At 37.2% G+C, this 20,921-nt stretch overlaps 1 protein-coding gene across 4 annotated transcripts in view; it reads left to right on the top strand.

The window, feature by feature from the left end:
* The window catches only part of FBXW7 (F-box and WD repeat domain containing 7), a 196,180-nt gene extending 176,473 nt beyond the window's left edge, over positions 1–19,707 (top strand). For 2 of the 4 annotated variants that reach the window (XM_056490701.1, XM_056490702.1), the window contains 8 exons: positions 228–362; positions 4,531–4,654; positions 6,518–6,654; positions 8,347–8,460; positions 10,894–11,075; positions 12,122–12,347; positions 16,402–16,612; positions 17,667–19,707. In XM_056490701.1, the coding sequence (XP_056346676.1) occupies positions 228–362; positions 4,531–4,654; positions 6,518–6,654; positions 8,347–8,460; positions 10,894–11,075; positions 12,122–12,347; positions 16,402–16,612; positions 17,667–17,935 (1,398 nt within the window). In that variant the 3' untranslated portion in view covers positions 17,936–19,707. Of the gene's footprint in view, positions 1–227; positions 363–4,530; positions 4,655–6,517; positions 6,655–8,346; positions 8,461–10,893; positions 11,076–12,121; positions 12,348–16,384; positions 16,613–17,666 lie in introns of those variants that run through there. The other 2 variants (XM_056490704.1, XM_056490703.1) reach the window with 2 other exon arrangements.
* Positions 19,708–20,921: the final 1,214 nt, after the last annotated feature.

Raw genomic sequence — 20,921 nt, 5'->3', positions numbered from 1 at the left:
CCTTTCTTAGCTTATGAATTAGTGTAGTAATTTTGAATATATTGTGTTGATTAACTCCTAATTTTTATATCATTAACATGAACATTTATCTCCTGGATTTTTATATGCTTGTATGTAGGTCAGTGAGGAAACTTAATTTGACTTATTGGCACAGCAGTGGCACTTACTAATATAAACCAAACCAGTTTGTTAAACTAAGCTCACTGTTTCTTCTTCTTCTCTTGCAGAGCTGGAGCGGACCAGAGAAATTGCTTGCTTTAGATGAACTCATTGATAGTTGTGAACCAACACAAGTAAAACACATGATGCAAGTGATAGAGCCCCAGTTTCAAAGAGACTTCATTTCCTTGCTCCCAAAAGAGGTGAGAATTACACCTTATTATTGGATTATATCAAAATATTGGATTATGGAGTGCATTAGCTGCCATCTTTAGAATAAAGTTCTGTGCTAATTTTGCCAACATAGTGATGTAAACTCACATTAGAGGTTCACAGTTTGGAACACTGCCATAATATGGCTACTGTAATTTCAGGCTGACATATCTCTATCTCTTGGTAGCATTTAAATACTTGGGAATACAGATGACCCCTGTAAACAAAATCCCAATAGCTTTAAAAATGCCTCTGTATCTTAATTGGGCCAGTTGTGGGTTTTTTTTGGGAACCAGTTCTGTTAGGACACACACACACACAAAGATTTCCTCTGGATGTAAGACCTCTCTGCACATTATTCTATGAGTGTAAGCATTATTTTTAGTGCTGTAAGTGGTGAGTGTTTGTTAATGTAATTTTTGAATTTATTTTTGACAAATGGATACCTAAAATCTCTACCAAATAAACCAAAACTAAACCCAGAAAAGTACTTCTTACTAAGGATCGAGCCACACTGTAATTAAGCAGACACTTTACAGTAAATCCTTCACTGAAAATCAGATAATGTTGTATCCAGTTAAATGCTCCACACAAGAGTAATTTGTGATGTCATCACTACTAGAACATGAGGGTGGATATGCAAGGTTATAAACCCAGTTTGCTGCAGTTATTGATTAAGTGTATTTTAGTTGACTTATAAGTAGTAGTTCTCATCTTGATTGATTTTAGGAAGTTAAGTCTCAGTTCCTAACACTTTGCTTTGTGTTCTGGTGTTTGTATTTGATTGCTATGTTTGACGTGGTTTTATTACCTGAAGACTTTCGTGTTCTGTTCTTTGACACTCTTTTCTGGCAAATATCCTATTTTTGAATACTTGCATGTACAAAACGTTTCTTTACTACACTGTAATATCTTCACAGTCTTCTCTTGCTGGCTGACATTTGTAAGGGTTGGAATCAATTTATGCAGCAAGTATTCACTTAGTGCACAGGACGTGAGATTAGTATTTAGAGAAGTAATTCCTGCAGCAGCCTTCTCAGGGCGTGGAAAGGACACTGGGAGAGTAGAAGAGTTTAGTAGCACCTCTGCATCATTGCCATGTTTCCAGAGAGGCTGCCCAAAGCGTCAGAGGCAGAGGAAGGCAAAAAGACTTTATATTTTGAAGAGACAGAAGATACTTGACCAGTTCTGCATCTATTCAGTATGGAAATTTATCAGATAATTGATAAAAGTAACTCAGAGATCAGTTTTCTTTGCATGGTTTTGTGGCACTACTCATTGAAGTACAACCAGTGATCGAGTTTCACTGTAAGTAAAGATCATGTTATAATTTCAGTTTTCACGATTTCTTCACAGAAAAAATACAATACTTAGCAGTAAAAGTTCCTCACTCAGGTTTCTTCACTCTCCTGTAAACTACTAATGTTTAACTTGCTTATTTCTGGTGGGTTTCCTGCCTCTTGAGACTAGAATATTGTAATGTGTAACTTCATGACAGGCTGACTTCACCAGTGAAGCTGGCTTGAATAATTTTTGCTTCCTAACCCCAAGTCACTATCACCAAAAGTTTAAAAAAGCCATTGTGCGGACTCCACCATCTCCTCTGCTGTTCCCTCACCCAGAGCTCCTCAGCAGTGCTGTCCCCAGCTGCTGAGTGCTGACTGCAGTGGGGGTGATGCTCTGAGTTGTAGGGCACGAGCAAGTTGTTGGGATCAGTAGTTCCATGAAGAGGCTTCCCTAGTGAAGCCATCATCCTGTGAAAACACTCTGCCTTGGATTGTTGCTCCGCATTAACATCTGTGATTATATCCAGTGCTGTTTCAATGCACTGATTTTATTACCAAACCAGAACAGGAAAATGATGTGGACAGAAGGGCTTTGCTTCAAAACTATTGTCTGCAATGGAAAGACAGTAACTTAAAAGCCAAATTACCGTGGAAATGTTGGTTTTCCTCCTGAGAAAATAGTTAATTTGAAATAAATGCTCTTGTTTTCTTGCTGAGACTTTAGAAATAATTTTTCAAATTACTTATTTATGAAAGCCAGGTCGAGAAACCAATAGGTAGAATTTTGCTGAAATCAGCCATAGAAATGTTGTTGGTTCTGTGTGTGTAAGTGAAGAAAAAAACAAGGGACTGCTTACTATTGGGTATTATTAACACTTTAACAGAGAGTAGTTCTAAATCCAGTTCAGTTAAAGGTCAAATCTTTGCTACCTGAAATTTTCTTCTCCACTGCTAATCCTAAAGTCAGCTGTGGGCTATGTTGACCATTGACAACTATTTAGATAAATGTAGTCTAGAATATATGTTACCCATATTTAACCTTGTTTAGAATCAATTGGCTCATAAGTTTAATTAACACCAGCTTAAGAAATGTCTGTGTCTGTATAGATAGGACAAGTAATATTTAAACAAACTTCTGTCAACTGAGGAACATTTAGCAAAAAATGGAAAGGGTCTGTGTCATGTTTGAGTTTTGATATGTGCAGTTCTATGTAATGTGTGTTAGGAAAAAACACTTCTTCAATAATTTCACATGTCAAGGAATGAAGACAGAAAGTCTAAAAAGTTAAACAAGTACAGTTGTTGCTCCTGTAACAGAGAGCCTTGCACCAGACCCCAAATGCTGACTCCCTGAGTAAGGAGAGAAGAAGGTCCTTCAGGTTTGTGGCCTGAGGATCTAACACATCATTTAAGGCACAGGTCCTTCCATCTAATATGGAGTCCTGTGTAGTCCCCATGAGCTGCAGGTGATGACTTGCAAGAAATTTATATGTGCAACCAAAATGCAAACAGTTGTGAATTTTTATTTCCTGCTCAGTCACTGGCTTGTCTAGATTACTAAACGTAAATGTTTCTCACAAAGTGAAGTCAAAAATCTGCTGAGGTCAGCAGCCTGCAGTTATGACTTCCTCAGTAAATTTCAGTCTTTGCTGCTTTGAAGGGCAGATTCTGTTTCTTTCTGTCTGTCTGTCTGTCTATCTATCTATCTGTCTATCTATCTTCAGCTAAAGATTTAATTGAAAGTCCTAAACAAAATACATGGCAAGCAGAGTTAAAATGGGTGATCTGATTTCCTTTACAGCTTCTGCATCCTGTTAATTACTGACAGAGACCCCACTGTGTGAGCATGTTAGTCGTTCTCTGCATTAAAGTTTATCAATATTGTTCTTTCTGCAGAGTTTTTAGGGTCTTTGTGCATTTCCTATGACTTTCCTGCATCTTACACTTATTTTCCATGACTAGGGAGTTGCTATCAAGTAGAAAATCTGTACTTGGTCATCACACCCTTAATGATAGCCGTCCTTGTATTTTGGATTGATTCATATGCCTCTGTTTAAGGCTTCATGGAGATGTGGAGATTTTGGGGCCTTTATTGTGGTCACTATATGGCTTATGTCAGTCAGAAAAAGTCTGAATTTTTCCTTAATAAACTTCAGTTTTGTCACATGGAAAAGCTCATTTTCTATTTACTTTCTGGTGCTCATTAGGATTTGCCCTGTGGTTTTGGTAACAAGCTGCACTGAAGTTACATATCTTGATCCTACTGCATCCCAATCCATTAAGCTCCTTGTAACTCCACTAGGAACGTGTTTGAATTCTCATCAGAAAATGAGCAATACCCACACTGCCTTTCCTATGGCTGCAGAGTGGTTTTGAGCTCTGAGGAATGTAGCATTTACTTGTTCTGTATTTGGACTTACTGAGTGACGTTACTCATCACAATGTACATCCCTATTTACTCATGTGTGAACACTGTACTTTTCAGTTCAACTCTTAAATAACTTTTGGTGTAGTTGTTAGCTAAAATAACAGACATAATTATTTTGGTAATAATTCTTCTAATGATTTAAAGTAATGTGGCTTATATTTTTTCAAAAATGTAATAATTATTGCAGCTGACATCTATTTTATTGCAAATGCAAGAATTACTTTGTGATATGATCTGTAAGGACTTAGTTACTTGTGATGATTGTTATATTTCCACATGCCCACAAGAATAAACTGGAGTCTGTTATGTTTCAGAGATTGTTTAATAATTTATTGTTCCAATTTTCTGTATTTCAGCCCCTGATGTGTGATAGTAAATGGAGTTGTTTCACTTTTCTGTTCAAAAGCAGTGCAGAAAATACACTTTCTTCTAATTTTTTTACAGCTGGCACTGTATGTGCTGTCATTCCTGGAACCCAGGGACCTTCTGCAGGCAGCCCAGACATGTCGTTACTGGAGAATTCTGGCTGAAGATAATCTTCTCTGGAGAGAGAAATGCAAAGAAGAGGGTAAGACTGAGCAAAATGATGGATGTAATGGTCAAAGTGTTGCCATCATAAAAAGTGGGGTTAATTTCCATAATAAGCTTAAAGTTTTACTGAGGAAATTCATGTGACTTTAGATTTAGTGCTAGTTATGCTTTGAGCTACATGGTATGTATGTTGAAAGTAGGAAATAAATAATCCACGGAGTGCTAGAGTTTAGGCTTGAATAGCTCATTTGTAAAGTAAACCAGTTGCATGTTTTTAGAATACAGTTGGGTTTGCTTTTTGAGTATTATGTTTGTTCAAAATGCAACCAAAAGAAGTAACAGCTGAGGTGTAAAAATGATAGGAGTATAACCTGGCAGTTTGTAGTGTGGAAGAGAAACTGTTTCAGTAGTTGGTAGAAGGGCTGCTATAATGTCATATCACTTGTAGGGTAATTAAGGCAGAGATGGCACATGGTATTAGGAGAAGGTGCTGAAAGGTTTTCTTGGAGAGGGGCACATAGTCCATTAGCCACATGGATATTATTCTGCTGATGCCAATTCAAGAAGACATGGTGCTCCAGCACTGATATGAATGGGCAAAAAAAGGCTCCCATGAAAGTAGCCATGTATTTGTGCACGTGGAGAATGTAAGCTTTTTTTTTTTAAGAAGAGTTATAGGAACATGGAGTCTGTTTGGCCAGGAAGGAGGGGGATTGAAGAGCACATACATGTGATCCAGAGCAGTCTCATCTTGGACACAGGACCCTGTCCAGACTGCCTTCAAGTATGTGAAGACAAGGACTTGTGAGGGGTTGATGCAAAGGCTTCAAAAAACATAATGTCAGTTGTAGCTGGCTATCTGTGAGGGCACCTAAACTAATTGGTTTTCTTTTGTGGTGGAAAGAAGGTGTCTGACCTCCTAAATCTTCTCTAAAGATTCTCCTCTTAAAAATTTCAATTTTTAAATTAAAATGCATTAAAAGGACAGAGTGAGAAAAAAGGAGAAGGTTGAGAGGGGAGTGAGCTTACGTTTGTGAGCTTAAAGTAAGAATAAATACATCCAGGCAGGAGAGCACAGACAAGCAGGGCAGTATTGCAGCCTTCTTAGCCTCAGTGCGCTGCTCAGTAACATGAAGGAGCCCTTAATTCAAGATTGCAGGCAAAGACCAGGCTAAAGGCAGAAGAGTGAAATCCATATACTGGCAAGAGACAAGACTCCTGCCAGTAATGAAATGCAGTGGATAAAGGAGCTGCATAGAAAAGAGAGCAGGGTGAGAGAATTGTAAAAAAAGCTGTATCCGTAGTAGCAAGACTGAAACAAAGCACTACTGTGTCAAGTCAGAAAGGGCATAGCTATAACTTAAATTCCAGCCAAGAGACAAGAATGCCAAAAGCACTCTGCCTTTCAGATCAAGAAAGTAATTAAAAGCTCACTAATACCAGGAGTCATAGTGAACTTAAAGGTAATGAAGATGGGTAACCAGAGTGGAGAACCATAGACAGAAAGGTTGACTTCTTAAACTGTTCCAGAATAAGCATATAAGTGGTTAAGGAGATTTTTGGACAGCACCCATTTGTAAAACGCAATATTCTGCAGCATTACCTTGGAAAGAGGGATCCAAACCCAAACTAGGAGGTTGTCAGCAGGAAATGATGAACTATAGCATTTTCAGTCATGATGATGGTAAAGATTGTGCTGAACTGACAAGGACAGACAGAGTATGAATCTCTGAGGAGCAGGGTGATGACACTGACACACAAATGTTGGCCTGCAGGAAGTTGTTACATTTCTGCCATATTTTAATGTCAGGGGTCACAGTAAACTTTTGGGAGGGGAGGTGTTTTCTGTGGGGTGGCCTCATCTCTTCCCCTCCCCCTGCTTTTTAAAATTCCATTTTAGGGATTGATGAACCATTACATATCAAGAGGAGGAAAGTAATAAAACCAGGCTTTATACACAGTCCGTGGAAAAGCGCCTACATCAGACAGCACAGGATTGATAACAACTGGCGGCGAGGAGAACTGAAATCGCCCAAGGTAAGGTTCTGAGCTCTGTGCAGGGGGCCGTGAATGAAGCAGGATCAGCTCGTAGCTCGGGTTCTTTTCCTTTTGACAAGCAAGACTGTCCATGCACAAAAAGCAGTGAATTGCTACAGAAAAAAAGAATTCGTGTTTTAGTTTATCCTGGCTTTAAATTATATTCTGACCACCATTTTGACAATGTGTTATGCTTCATGCTGCAAAATCCTTTCACTGCACTTCCAAGAATTTCTGTATTTTGTGAATTCTTATAAATATGCAAGTCTCTTTGAGACAGGTAATCATGGAAACTTGATTGAAATATTATATTTATTTTTATTTTTATATTTATTTTTATTTTTATTTTTATTTAAATATATTTAAACATACAGACACATATATATATAAGTGTATATGTATGTATAGGTAGAGCTGTTGCAACATAAAAATACTCCACAGCTGTTTGGTGATCAATTCATGCTTTATTTTTAAATAGATTCTTCAACATTGAGCAGCACAAGACAATAACTTCATTCTGTGTTAAGATTTTTGTGGAGTTTTCTAAGCGTTAAGATTATTTTAATAACATTGATATTTATCATTACATCCTTTACAATATGAAGATATGGAATATCTTCAATATTTCAAACCTTTTGTAAATAAAATAGCAACTCTCCATTCAAATTTGATAATGAACAAGCAGCCAGAAATGTGAAGAAAACCCACATTTGTGGCTTTTTAAGGCAATTTACATGTTTTCTTAATTAAAAATAACAAAATAAAAGAGGAACAAAAGAATTCCCATGGAAGACCTTTGCCTACATTGTGCTGTTTTTTGGCCGTGACTTATGTACATTTCTTGCAATGGTCTTGTATTTCTTGCCTTTATATGCCACATCAAGTTATCTTGAAATTATTGTTAAAATTACAACCTCTGGCATTATCCAAATGCCATTTCATTTCAATGAACATCTTGAAAAATGTTTGCATATCTAAAATAAAAAATTATTCATCCTATGTATTCTACTAAGGAGTTTAGAATTTTTTTGCTGCATTGCAATAAGATATATAGAATTAGTTTTTCCAAAATCAAGCATTGAAAATCCTGCCTCTATAAAGCATCATTGCAGTCCACATTCCCAATACATGAAATTGTTGCTTTTATTTGTATTTACTTGAGTTGATGGTTTTCTAGTTTTTGCCTTTGGTGCTGCCTGGCGTTTAATACAATTCATACAATGCTTCGCTGGTAAGGGAAAAAAATAGATGTAATCAGCCTTGACCACTGACATACAAAATACTCAGCAAATAATCAGCCCATCATTTTTATTCAAGATTGAAACAAAAGGTAACAGTAACTCAAGTGAAAAATAAAGAAATGGAATAACTGCAGAGGTATAGAGCAGTGTCCAGTTATTAATTCCACCCACTTTTGTTAGTGATTTTTCCTGGTACTTTTAGGTCGCTTGCAGTAACTGCAGTGTGCCTGCTAAGCAATGCAGCATCACTCCACGGAAGGAGGGAACCTCCTTCTTTGGTCCCAGCTGGCAGTAAATTAGACTTGACACACAGGATTAAGGGGCCTTATTATTACTGAAGCAACTCTAGCATTTTGTAATTTATGAATTAGAAGACCACTTTGTTTCTCCTGCTTCTCCCTAATCTCCTGCATTAAATTGTGACTGTTACTTTTGTGTTCTTGGTTGGCAGGTACTCAAGGGCCATGATGACCATGTGATCACATGCCTGCAGTTCTGCGGGAACCGGATCGTGAGCGGCTCTGACGACAACACGCTCAAAGTGTGGTCAGCAGTGACAGGCAAGGTAAGGTGGCTGCTCTGCTGGATTCCATGGGAAATGAGCCACATGTAGAGCACTGGCACAGCAAAAATGCTGCTGTGCCAACAGACCACGCTGCAGGGTGCCCTTTGGTGCCTCTGGACCAGGAATCAGACAATGTAAAAGATTAACATCTGCGTTGCCTTTTCTCACACAGAAACTCCTCCAGTTCATAAAAGTCACCTTGATGTGAAATTGCTATGCTACTCATGTTACCACTGGCATATGTCCTTATTCTCTTGGTAATTCTGCTATTCTTGTGGAGTCGTTTGTGACATGGATTTTAAAGAATTTGGACAGAAACATTACTTTGTCTTCCTTAAAGCTTAACTTAGGCTGCATTTACCCCTCTGGGTCTCATTTTATCACTTATCTTCTAGCATTCTTTCAATTGTTTTCAAATTTTTGCAATGAAGTGTTCATTTTATTATTTGAGATATCAAATAGAGGGTTTGTTTTACTTTCCAACCTATTATATTGCTGAGCCACAAAAAAAAAAATTAACTTGCTTTAGATTTAAATATTTCCTATTAAATTAGATCCAACTCAGGCAGGAGTTTAATAAGCTTCAACAATTTAATTGTGGCTTGGAGGAGCAAAACAATATGTGCAATCAAAAAGACAGTACTGAGCATTTCAGTCGTGTTAGAACATCACAGCTACTCAGCCCACAGGTTTTTTTTTTGAGGTGATTGATCAACCAATGTAGAAAAGGTCTTGGTGAAACAGTACTTCTTCCTTTTAGACTGATACTGTGTGCACTTAGCTTGGTTTTAATGGTATAGATTAAAACAGAGCAGCTGCTGAAGATAACATATTTAAGATGTAAAAGGTATTCACTTCATGATGTGGAAGCTGAATGTATTCAGCATTTGTCATTGCATGCCCAAAAAATCCTTGAAGGGATTGTTAATCCTACTGTGGGTAAGAATAAAATTAAGAGCCATAGGCAGCCTTACCCTGCTGCTATTGGATTCCCTACAACAAATAATTTCCATAATGAAATTTGCATCTATTTTAATTGAAAAGTGCAACCTAAACACAAATGAAAAATACTTGCCTTGTACATACCACACTCCCAAAAGCTAAACATTCCCTTAAATATGTCAAGTTAAGCACAGTGGCATGATTTACTGTTCAGTAATTTTTTGAAAGTAATTGCAAAACCTAGTGTGGCCATTTACCCCAAACCTTTAAGAGAGCCACAAATTTTGCCTGAAAGATGGAAGCATGCTGTATCAGCTCTCATGCTTACTGATACTGAAGAATTAATAAAATAAGAAAACCCTAAAGATTGGCTTGTGCAAGTGAACATGATGTACATGATGTAAAGCCCAAAATAAGGATTCTGTGTTCTTACTGCTTTAACAGAATGATTTCTTAAAACATGAGCACATTGGATGAAATAAGAAAAAAAGAGAACTGTAGAAATGAACATCAGCTATGAACTGAAAAAGATGTGTTTGATAGCAGTGAATTAAGCCAGGAGCCAGTAATTGCAGAAGACCAGTTAAAAATTGTTAAAGAACAGGAAACCTATGTACAACAAAGGAGCAAACCATTTTCAAGGATGCTAGAAAGAGTAGGATATTAACAACAGAAATTACTATACTGTCACTAATGCAGAAAAAATACTTTGGAAGAAAGTTCATATCATGGAAATACAGCGTGCAGTGATAATAGAACATTTCAACAGAAACTCATGCTAACTACCAAAGTTATGTTTTTTCTTGTTAAAGTTGATCCAGATAATCCGTATTTGATTTTTTTTTTTCTAAAGTAATCTTTGGCTTAAAATGAGTACATTTTCAAGAGGTATGATCACAAGGAGAAGATCCAGAACAGGACAGTCAGAAAGCCAAAATGCATCAATGTTTAAATAGAGTAAACTGAAATACTGGGTATTTTGGAGACACTGCCTCAGATAAAGAATATTGGACTGTGTCAAGAGGAGTCAACTAACAGTTAAAGGAAGGCCATGGCAATTAATGCCACTTAGCATTAGATTACAGAAAAAGAGATCCTCAAACTGCCTTGACCTCATTTCTCATGCAGTTACAGGTTTGACTGATAAAAATAATAGTACAGAAGTAGATCGCTGTGTGCACTGAAAGACTCTATCCCCACGACAGAACTGAAGAAAATAGAAAAATGCAAAAATCAACATGGCACATATATAAATGGGTTAGAAAATGCGTAATTATAGAGATCATGTTGTTAAAGTAAATGCAGAATCTTCACGGAGTATTAATCTAAAGGAGTCTTTTTTAAAAGGGGAATTTTTTTGTTCAATCAGAAGTCTCCAGCGGTCTTCTGGCTCTTGCTATGAGAGCCAACTCTTACCTCCAAGACTGCTTTTTCTTAAAGTTTCCATTCCTCTGTGTTAAAAGGGTAACTAAGGAAAATATTTATTTTCAGTGTTTGAGAACACTGGTTGGGCACACAGGTGGAGTGTGGTCATCACAGATGAGGGACAATATCATCATCAGTGGCTCTACAGACAGAACGTTGAAAGTCTGGAATGCTGAGACCGGGGAATGCATCCACACCTTGTATGGACACACCTCTACGGTGCGCTGCATGCATCTCCATGAGAAAAGGTGAGAGCTTTGTGCAGAGGTACAGCTACAGCCTGGCCTGGCATATATATAATTGTGCTTACAGAAAGTTCTCCTGAGACTTGGGGACCTCATCCAGCACTGAGTGAAACACAAAACAGGCAAAACATAAATCAGCACAAGAGAAGAGATTTTAATAGGAGTAGAAGCTTAAGAATACTAAATGAAGAACTGAAAATTGAGTCATGTACTTCAAAAAGTCAGTCTGCATTATTTCAAAGCTAATTCTTTGTTATGCCATGATCCGGTCTCCCACACTGAATAATACCTTATTTTGTCAATGCTACAAACTTTAACTCATTTTATCAAATAGCCTTCTAAGTATTGTCACTGCAGTATTTTATTAAATTTTAACTGATTGTAACATAATTTTTGCAACAGTAAACCGTGTCTTGATTCAACAAACATTGGCATAGCTCTGTTACTTGGCTGTGGCAGAGAGCTGTCGACAGAGATCGTTGGTTGCATATCTTCTTTTTCGAAGAATGATGAGGTTTTTCTATATAAGTTCCATTAATGCTCATTCCATCTCATTTCTGTTATTGCCTAAAAAACCTTATAGAATTATAAACTGAAAAAAAAAATCAAGCAGAATAACTGTTACTTTACTAAAAGGGAAGTTTCTAAAGATCTTTGTTTATTTGTTATAATTAGTCAACTCAGTTATTAAAACCGAATGCCTGTAGCACTGACCTGAGGTCACTATGTTCATACGCTTTCATAGGTAGATACAACAGTCCACAGAATTTCTCATGGCATTGTTTTATGTTCAGGAATGAAGTGCCTTTTTAAATACTGATTGCTGATTATATCAAATTGGCAGATCCTGAGGACATGAGTAGACCAAGGAAGAACACTCCAGTAATTTGAGACCCCATTAAAATGTCACACCAAGCCAGAACTTTGTTGGCTGGTGCACCAACTCTATCTAAAGTCCCAAATTAAAATTCAGAACCCGTTTGTAGCCAAGTGTGATTATTGTAGTACTTTTATGTTTAAGTACAGGAGGGATTTTCTCATTGCTGCAGGGTGGTCAGTGGGTCTCGAGATGCTACACTGCGAGTCTGGGACATAGAGACGGGCCAGTGTTTACACGTTCTGATGGGCCACGTCGCTGCAGTTCGGTGCGTTCAGTATGATGGCAGAAGGGTTGTAAGTGGTGCATATGATTTTATGGTCAAAGTGTGGGATCCAGAGACAGAGACCTGTCTGCACACACTGCAAGGGCATACTAACAGAGTCTACTCGTTACAGGTATGTGATTTTTATCTGCTGCTTTAGTTTCCTTAAGTAACATTTAAAGTTAGTTTATTTCATCTTGTTTATTAAATTGTGGGTACCTAGTACAGAACTATACAGACCACAAGAATACAGAGGCATCTTTGATAAACCCCTCTTTCATCTTGTTACACTACTTAAATATTGTTTTAATTTAGAAACGGAATATTTTTTTTAAGAGTAGCATTTTTTGAAGGACTCAGTACAATAAAGCCCAAGTCTCTATACCAGAAAGTTACATTGTTTTGTGGATTGATTGTGGGTTGTTTAGTTGAGATTTTTTTTTTCAAATCTTGCATGTATTTTGGAATTATGATTTGCTTTCCTTAAGAAATTCTAAACTTACCGTTTTAAATAAATTGGAGGATATAGCAATTGTCAATGTGCCAAAAACCCTCTTTGATTAATGTTTTGATTTATGGAGATCTGTTTATTCTCATTTTCTAGTCCCATCTTCCAATTCTAGACCGTAATTCACAGTAAGGCTGAACCTAAAATTTTAATGATCCTATGTAAATCTCTAGCCTTCTACTTCCTCTTCTCTGAGTACAGGCCAGATATACAAATGTGAGACTTTTTCAACAGCAACATGTTAATGTAGGTGCAGGTTATTATGGTACTGCTTTGTGGCATCTCTCTGTTGCCCACCAGTTACCCCCAAAGCTGGTAAAGATACACACAAACCTCATGTCTTGTGTCTTCTTACATTTACTAACCCAAAACATCATCTTGTTCATTCATAGAATCAAAGCATCACTTCCAGGCATTGAAAGGCAAAAGAAATTAATTTCTTGTGCCTGTTCACACCACAGTCTGTCAGGACTTGAAAAATAAATCAACAAAGACAGTTCAAAATTGGGAAATGGCATCCAGCATGTATCTTCTCTGGTTTGTGATCTAGAAAGTGAAGTTCAGTGCTAGAGACATTTTTCATAAAGTATTTAATATCTCCCTATAATATATTAAATATGAACTAAGTTCCTAATTGGTTTCCTTTCTCAAAAATATGTAGCAAAATTTATCAGAAACTCCAGCTCTTCTCTTATATTCATATGCTGAGGAGTGTTCTCTATAAAAGCAGCAAGCAAGATAACAGTGCTGTACTGCCTACCTACCTCTCAAAAATGTTCTGAGGATTTATTTTGTGTGGGGCAGTTTGGGAACAGATGTTATTCTACCTTATCTTCACCACTGACTCTTGTTTTGGTTAACGAATATTTATGTCTTGCTCTGATACTGTAGTAATAACAGATCAAATAACTGGGTTGTATTACACTTCGATATGTTCTGAAACAAATGGGAAGGAGTCGGGCAGGGCATGCTGGAGGCTACAGGTTCTTACAGGTTTGAAACAGAAAGATTCCTTAAAATTGCCTAGTGGCTCCTGCCCTTCAGCCCCTAACAGGAGAACTCCCATAAATAGAATAATCAGATGGAATAAACCAGTCCTCCATGGCAGGTTCTATTATATCTTGATATTTCCCCATGAGTAGACCTAATATTTTCCAGAGATCCTTTTGCAGCAGTTGAAGACCACTAACCGTGCTGAGATTTCTTACTCTTTCTTACCTGCCTTTGCAGTAACCCACAGATTCTCAGGGTTCATGGATAAGTCATTGATCCAAACCATTGTATGTTTCACTGCAGCACCATCAATTTCTCTTGATGCCCAGCCTTGAACATTTCTTTCTGAATATCTCATGAACATTGAATACAACTGGTTTGCGGGAAACGGGAAAAAGAATTAAAAATTTGTTACATCAGTCAGGTTTAGTTCTTTTTAGGATAGAAAAATGTTCTCTAGTGTTCTCAAGTCTGTTGGGCTACTTGGTACTCCTTGTCTTTTTATCTGAAGTCAGATTATTTCCTGTCCTCTTCTGAAAGCAGGAGACCCAAAACAGGGTCCAGTCAAAGTCTTATCAATGCTTGCTAGAAGTGAATTTTTTTTTATGCCTTCCATTCAGATACCAGAGGGTCTTTTTTAGTGTATTTTCACCTATGAAAATGCATATTAAAATGCATTTAAATGCATTGTATAAAATGCAGTGCATATAGCAGATAAGCAGTTTGTGTGCTAGTCACTCTCCATTCTTTTGAATCTAGGTGCCATGCCCAATCATGTCTGACTGCAGAGCTCTAAGATACTCATTTTCTGCAGGTCTTATAAGAAGCAGCAGCCCCAGATAGTCGAGTTCCCTTAACTGGGTTTGTTTTTTCATTATCAGGTACCAGTCAGTCCACATGGGCAAGTAGTGTCACATTACCTTAAATATAACAAAGATTTCTCCCTAGCCTTCCTTCTCCCAGGCTGCAGCTGTGCCTTCATTCATTCCCTGCCAAGTTCAGATCTTCACACTTTTTACTTGACTTCTACACTCCTTGCTTTTGGTCAGTTCTACTCTTTCAAATGTCACTCAAATCCTAATGAAAATAGTAAATGCCAGATCGCTCTGACACTCTTTCTGGTATCTCTAATAGTACTCTGAACAAAGTAATAGTATCCCTGCCTCAAATTTATCTCCCTCTTTGTAAAAATACAACCAAGACATTCGCTGTTTCACAACTTTTTACTCCATCATGAAAAAAATCATATTTGTTAAGATAATTTTCCCATAAATCTGTTTGCCACTACTTATCACATTACAAAGGGCTTAAAAATTCCTTGTGGAAATTGAAGTTAGGCTGATTCATCCATCCCATCATCTCCTTCAATAAAGAAAGGAATTGTATTTGCCATCTGAAACTTGTCTGTTTTCCATGCGTTCTCAAAGATAGCAGCAGATGTTTCTGAGACTGTCTTAAAACAGCTTGCCTTATGTGATTTTGTTCCCCCATTCTAGCAAAACCTTGTACTCATTTGTCATTAGCATTACTGCTGTGAGCCTACATTGACATGGCTGAGGACTGAGACAAAAAGAAGTTAAATAGCTGGCCCCAATAAGTGTTTCCTTCCCACTGAGGATAAATGAAGGGTTTTTGACCTTCCTCTTGATGAGTTGTTTTTTTTTTTTTTCATTTTGTTATAATTCTGGTTGGGACTTTTTTCATACAATAGTGAAATGGCTCTTGCTAGTTTTATCTTGTGTTGTGCTCTGCCTTTCTGGTTTTGTCCAAGTGTGCTCTTTTATACACATCTATTGATCTAGTTTCTACTTTTTGTACAATTCCTTGTGGTTTAGCCAAGTGGGTCTCAGTAATTTACAATACTTGCTATGTTTCTTTTACACAGGATAGTTTGTGTCTTTAAGAAACTGCCAACTGTCCTGAACTCTTCTTCCCCTCAGAGAATAGATACATAAAATCCTCATGGGAAGGAAGTCTCGGGTTTCTTAAGTATGCCTGCTTGAAGCCCACTGGTTTTATTCTACTGCTTTTTCCCTTTTTGAGAATTCTGGACTCATACTATTATCACTATAGCTCAAGTTATTTTCCACCTTTCTGTTCCCTACATGGTCAGTCCTCTTGGTCAAAACAATCTCATATGTTAGCCTGTATGCTTTCCCTACAATCATTGGAAAGTTATACTTCCTAACTGTACACAAGTAGAGTTACAAAGTAGCTAAATTCTACATTTTTCAATTACATTTCTTTCCAGTTTCTTATGTTGTGAGTTTTCTGTAGATGATTCAGGTAATGTTGTTGTCGTTCTCCTGCTTGAAGTTCTTAGGACTTGTAAAAAGCAAGGTTGGCTTTTTAACATCTCCATTTGGAAAAGTACTTTCTCTTACCTTTGCATACTGCAGGGTAGTCAGGATCTGATGTGATTAAAGGAGATGTATTGCATTTCAAAGACCAGTGGCTGAGTCTGTTTTCAAATCATGTCCCTCAAGAGCCCACATGTTCAACAGAAAATTGCACTGATCATGAAGTACCTGCTGTGGTAACATGGCCATCTCTACTGACTCCTTACTTTGTACTGTACTGAATATATATAGTATCTATATATATTGCATTTAGTGACTAAATGATTAATAGCCTTTTTTGTAAGGTCCTAATATAATTGCTTGTAATAGATTTACCTTTTTTGTAGTTTGATGGTATTCATGTGGTGAGTGGATCTCTTGACACTTCCATCCGAGTTTGGGATGTGGAGACAGGCAACTGCATTCACACTCTAACAGGCCACCAGTCACTCACAAGTGGAATGGAACTCAAGGACAATATACTTGTGTCTGGAAATGCTGATTCTACAGTCAAAATCTGGGACATTAAAACAGGACAATGTTTACAGACATTGCAAGGTAAGTTTAAACTAGCTTCATGTAAATCAAGCCGCCTACAGTGTTCTGTGCTAGAGATTCTACATAAAAAAAAAACTTTAAAATAATTATGTACAAAGAAACAAGCACTGACCACTTAAAACTTGAATGTTTTTCTGATGACAGCTGTGTGATCTTTTTCTGAACTAGAAGAACAAAATGTATTTAATCTAATCTATTAAAATAATGTGAATCAAAGGCAGATGGTCTGGACTGATAGCAATTTGCTATGGGTATATTAGCATAATAAGCCACATAAATATGTAGGAAATTACATTTCAAAATAGACAGTCAATGTATTTATTTAGGGGTCACTTGAATGTTTCAAAGCCTTCAGTTTAATTGGAGGCAAAGTACACTGCCTGTTGCAATAAATCAAGAGATGCAAGTGGAAGATGTTTTCTTTATTTCATTAAGGAGAAAGATTTTTTTTTTTTTTTTTTCTCTCCCTCCATGTTGACAGTTGCCACTCAGGCATCATGCACACAAACCCATGGTTGTGTTTCTCCCCACAGTAAAAGGTCTTCTATCATTCTCATATATTATATACAGCAGTGCTGGTTGGAGCAAAAAATTTAATTTCCCTCTAAAGCAAACTGCTACTTTAGCAGTTTAACAGACATATAGTCTTTAAGCTATATGTCAGTATTTACTGATGGAGTAAACTCAAAATAACACTTCAGAGGGACTTTGAGACAAACTCTTACAGCAGTCACCTTGTTGTGGATGGTTAAGTTCATTTTCATGGATGTCCAAGTGCACGTTTGCCCAACCGCTGATATACAGCACGAGATCACTGAAACAAAGAGAAAATACTGGGGAATTTTTTTATACCTGCCTTCACTTTTTGAAAGCCTGGCAAGGCTTCTGCACCTCTTAATGTACAAACCCAGAGTTATAACAGATAGTTCTCTAATAGTTCTAATAGACGGAAGGAGCTGTGTGCAAATAGCAAGGTGTTTATTCTAGATGCAGCATTGTCTGACATTGCTTTCTAATTAATTACAAGTAGAAATGTTTTTGTTTACTCTTACAGGTCCCAACAAGCACCAGAGTGCTGTGACCTGTTTACAGTTCAACAAGAACTTTGTAATTACCAGCTCAGATGATGGGACTGTAAAACTTTGGGACTTGAAAACGGGTGAATTTATCCGAAATCTAGTCACATTGGAGAGCGGGGGAAGTGGAGGCGTCGTGTGGCGAATCAGAGCTTCTAACACAAAGCTGGTGTGTGCAGTTGGGAGTCGCAATGGGACTGAGGAAACAAAGCTGCTGGTGTTGGACTTTGACGTGGATATGAAGTGAAGGGCAGAAAGATTAATTTTTCCAAATGTGTAGATGATGTTCTCCTTTCCTTCCCCCCTGAAAAAAAAAAAAAAAAAAGGAAAAAAGAAAAAAAGGAAAAGGAAAAAAAATCCCTTGTCCTTGGTGGTGCAGGATGTTGCCTTGGGGCAACAGATCCTAAAGACCTACAGACTACGAAGGAGAAGACAAAGGTGAAAAACTATTACTGACAAGAGAGGCTTTTGCTATCTCGTCACATAAAAAGGCTACACTTTTGACTGGGGCAGCTTTGCAAAAATACAACTTTAGAAATGAAACCAGGTGCAGTTAATTTCTTTACTTTCCTCCAAAAACTCCTTGAGCAATTTGGAGTGAAAAAAAAAAAAAAGTTCTTGTTAACAAGTTATTTTACTACAAAGATCTTGAAATAAGCTGCACAGGCAAGCCTGCACATGCGCCCCTGAGTCACCCTGGGTCCCAGCAGCCCCTCCGAGCAATGAGCTGTCCCTTAGCCCTGCTCCAAGCAAGGGGTTGGATGGGACTCCCTCTAAGGTCCCTTCCAACCTCCACCAGCAGTCACTGGCTGACTTTCAAAAACTAGAGAGCATCTGCAATGAGAAAAACAAACGAAAACAAAGAATCCATTCCTGGTGTGGAAAAGCTAAAATATTACTGTGAATTGTTTTGTGCAGTTTTATCAGAGCTTTTTTTTTTTTTTTTTTTTATTCCTCTTTTTTTTTTTTTCCCAACCATTGCCAATGTCAGTCACAGTATTAGCCTCTGTTTAATCTATTTACTGTTGCTTCCATCTATACTCTTCAATGCAGAAGTTGCTCTGAGGTGGCAAGCTGTCCTGGGTTTTGAGAGTCCTCTGATGGATTTAATTAATAATGCTGGTGCTAGAAGTAGGTCTTCAATTATGGGATTGTTGTCCCACCCCTGTACTGTATTCCCAGTGGCCAAACTTATTTATGCTGCTAAATGAAAGAAAAAAAGCAAATTAATTTTTTTTATTTTTTTTTTCTGCTGTGACGTTTTAGTCCCAGACTGAATTCCAAATTTGCTCTAGTTTGATTACAGAAAAAGACTTTTTGCCACTGAAACTTGAGCCAACTGTGCCTCTAAGAGGCTGAGAGTGGAAGAGTTTCAGAGAATTAAGAGTGAAGTTTGCCTGCAAATAAAGAATTGAGTGTGTGTGCAAAGCTTATTTTCTTTTTTCTGGGCAAAAATTAAAACACATTCCTTGGAACAAAGCTATTGCAGCCTGTTCTGTGGGGAAAATCTTCTTTGTGAGGGCTGTGGTGAATGGAATGAACATACATTAAAAAAAACTGACAAAATTTTAAAAAAATATTATAAAATGCAAAAATTAAAATAAAGTTGCTGGTCAGTCTTAGTGTTTTACAGTATTTGAGAAAAAAAACAACTGTTACAGTCATTTCTGGGAGGAACTGACAGAGCAAAAACGTTTCTGTAAAGATATCACACGCAAACAAAATGAGAATAAAGTCAAATGGTTTGCCTCATTCTCCAAGAGCTTCTCTACTCAAGCTGAACTGTGAAAGTGGTTTAACACTGTATCCTAGGCGATCTTTTCTCCTCCTTTTTTTGTTTTTGTTTTATTTATAGTCTGATTTAAAATAATCAGATTTCAGTTGGTTAATTTTAGTTATGTAACAACCTGATGTGATGGAGGAAAACAACCTTTAAAGGGATTGTGTCTATGGTTTGATTCACTTAGAAATTTTATTTTCTTATAACTTAAGTGCAATAAAATGTGTTTTTTCATGTTAGTATGTCTTTTTTAAAATTTTTTATTTTCTAGTGTTAATTTAATATTATGTATCCTGTGAGAGGTGAAGCAGTCAAGTTGCTCATCTTACTGGTATATGCTAAAATATGTCTTGGGACTTTTTATATAAGTCTTCCACAGGTGTGTGAGTGTCCTCTCCTCCAGTTACCGTTTAGGATTTGTCACGTGGGTCTGGACAAACATGCAGGAAGGACATTCACTCCTCACAGGGAATGTGTCAGGGCCCTGCTCTCTTGGGGAGGCAGCTATAAAAAGCTGCTGAAACTTTTTCCAATAGCATCTCATAACTGCATCTTAAATTGAAACCTGATGTTTATTATTTATGGATTTCAATCGATTGCAGTTGACAGCAAAGAATAAATCCATAAATGCAACTAAAATCAAAGTTAGGATTGTAGGAGAGCCTGAAATAAAGCTTCAGAACAAATAATAAAATAACGTCATTCCACATCAGTCCAACGGTAGTTTTATCAGAGCCCTGAAACCAAGGTAAGTCATCATCTGTCTCAGAAACTTAGCACTTGAGTGTCAAGTTCTGTCTCAATTTTCCTTGACTAAAATAATTGTTTTCTTCTGTGTAAGCTTTTCTTTCAGGGCATAGCGTTTGCTTGTTTGTGACAGTTTTACCCTATAGAAAGCGGTCATTAAAAAAACTGAAACAAAACAGTAGAAGAAAAAATGCATGGATAGAAAGGGAAAATATTTATATACTTACACATAAGGCTATGCAAATAAAATTTAATTCCAATCCTTACATTACGCAACATGCAATGGTAAAGGATTATACTTCCATCTGGCCTCTGGAGATTAAAAAGCCATTTGAACTGACTGAGCAGCTCCAACTTGTAAAAATATGTTCCTTGGGTTGGTGCTTAAGGAAAAATGCTTGCAGCTAGCACTGACAGTATAAAAGCTGTGATTGTCTCTTATTTATGTAAAATCAATTAAAGAGTTAATCCTTTCTAAAATGGCAGTGAATGACTGCCAGGACATGTTATGGTTCTGCTGAGAGTGCAGGCCAGGACTCTGGGCGCCTTAATGGCAGAAGTTTTGCCAGTGTGGGCTGAAGTACTTATGAGAGGGGATGGAAATAGAAGGGTAGAAATACGAATATTTAATAGAATGAGCAGAACAATAGCTTTTAAGATTATATAATTTTCTTCCATGATTTTTAGAAATTGTAACAACATGTTT

This window comes from Oenanthe melanoleuca, chromosome 4 (genome assembly GCF_029582105.1).
Source record: "Oenanthe melanoleuca isolate GR-GAL-2019-014 chromosome 4, OMel1.0, whole genome shotgun sequence".
NCBI classification, from domain to species: Eukaryota; Metazoa; Chordata; class Aves; order Passeriformes; family Muscicapidae; genus Oenanthe; species Oenanthe melanoleuca.
This window is presented reverse-complemented; position numbering and strand designations above follow the sequence as displayed.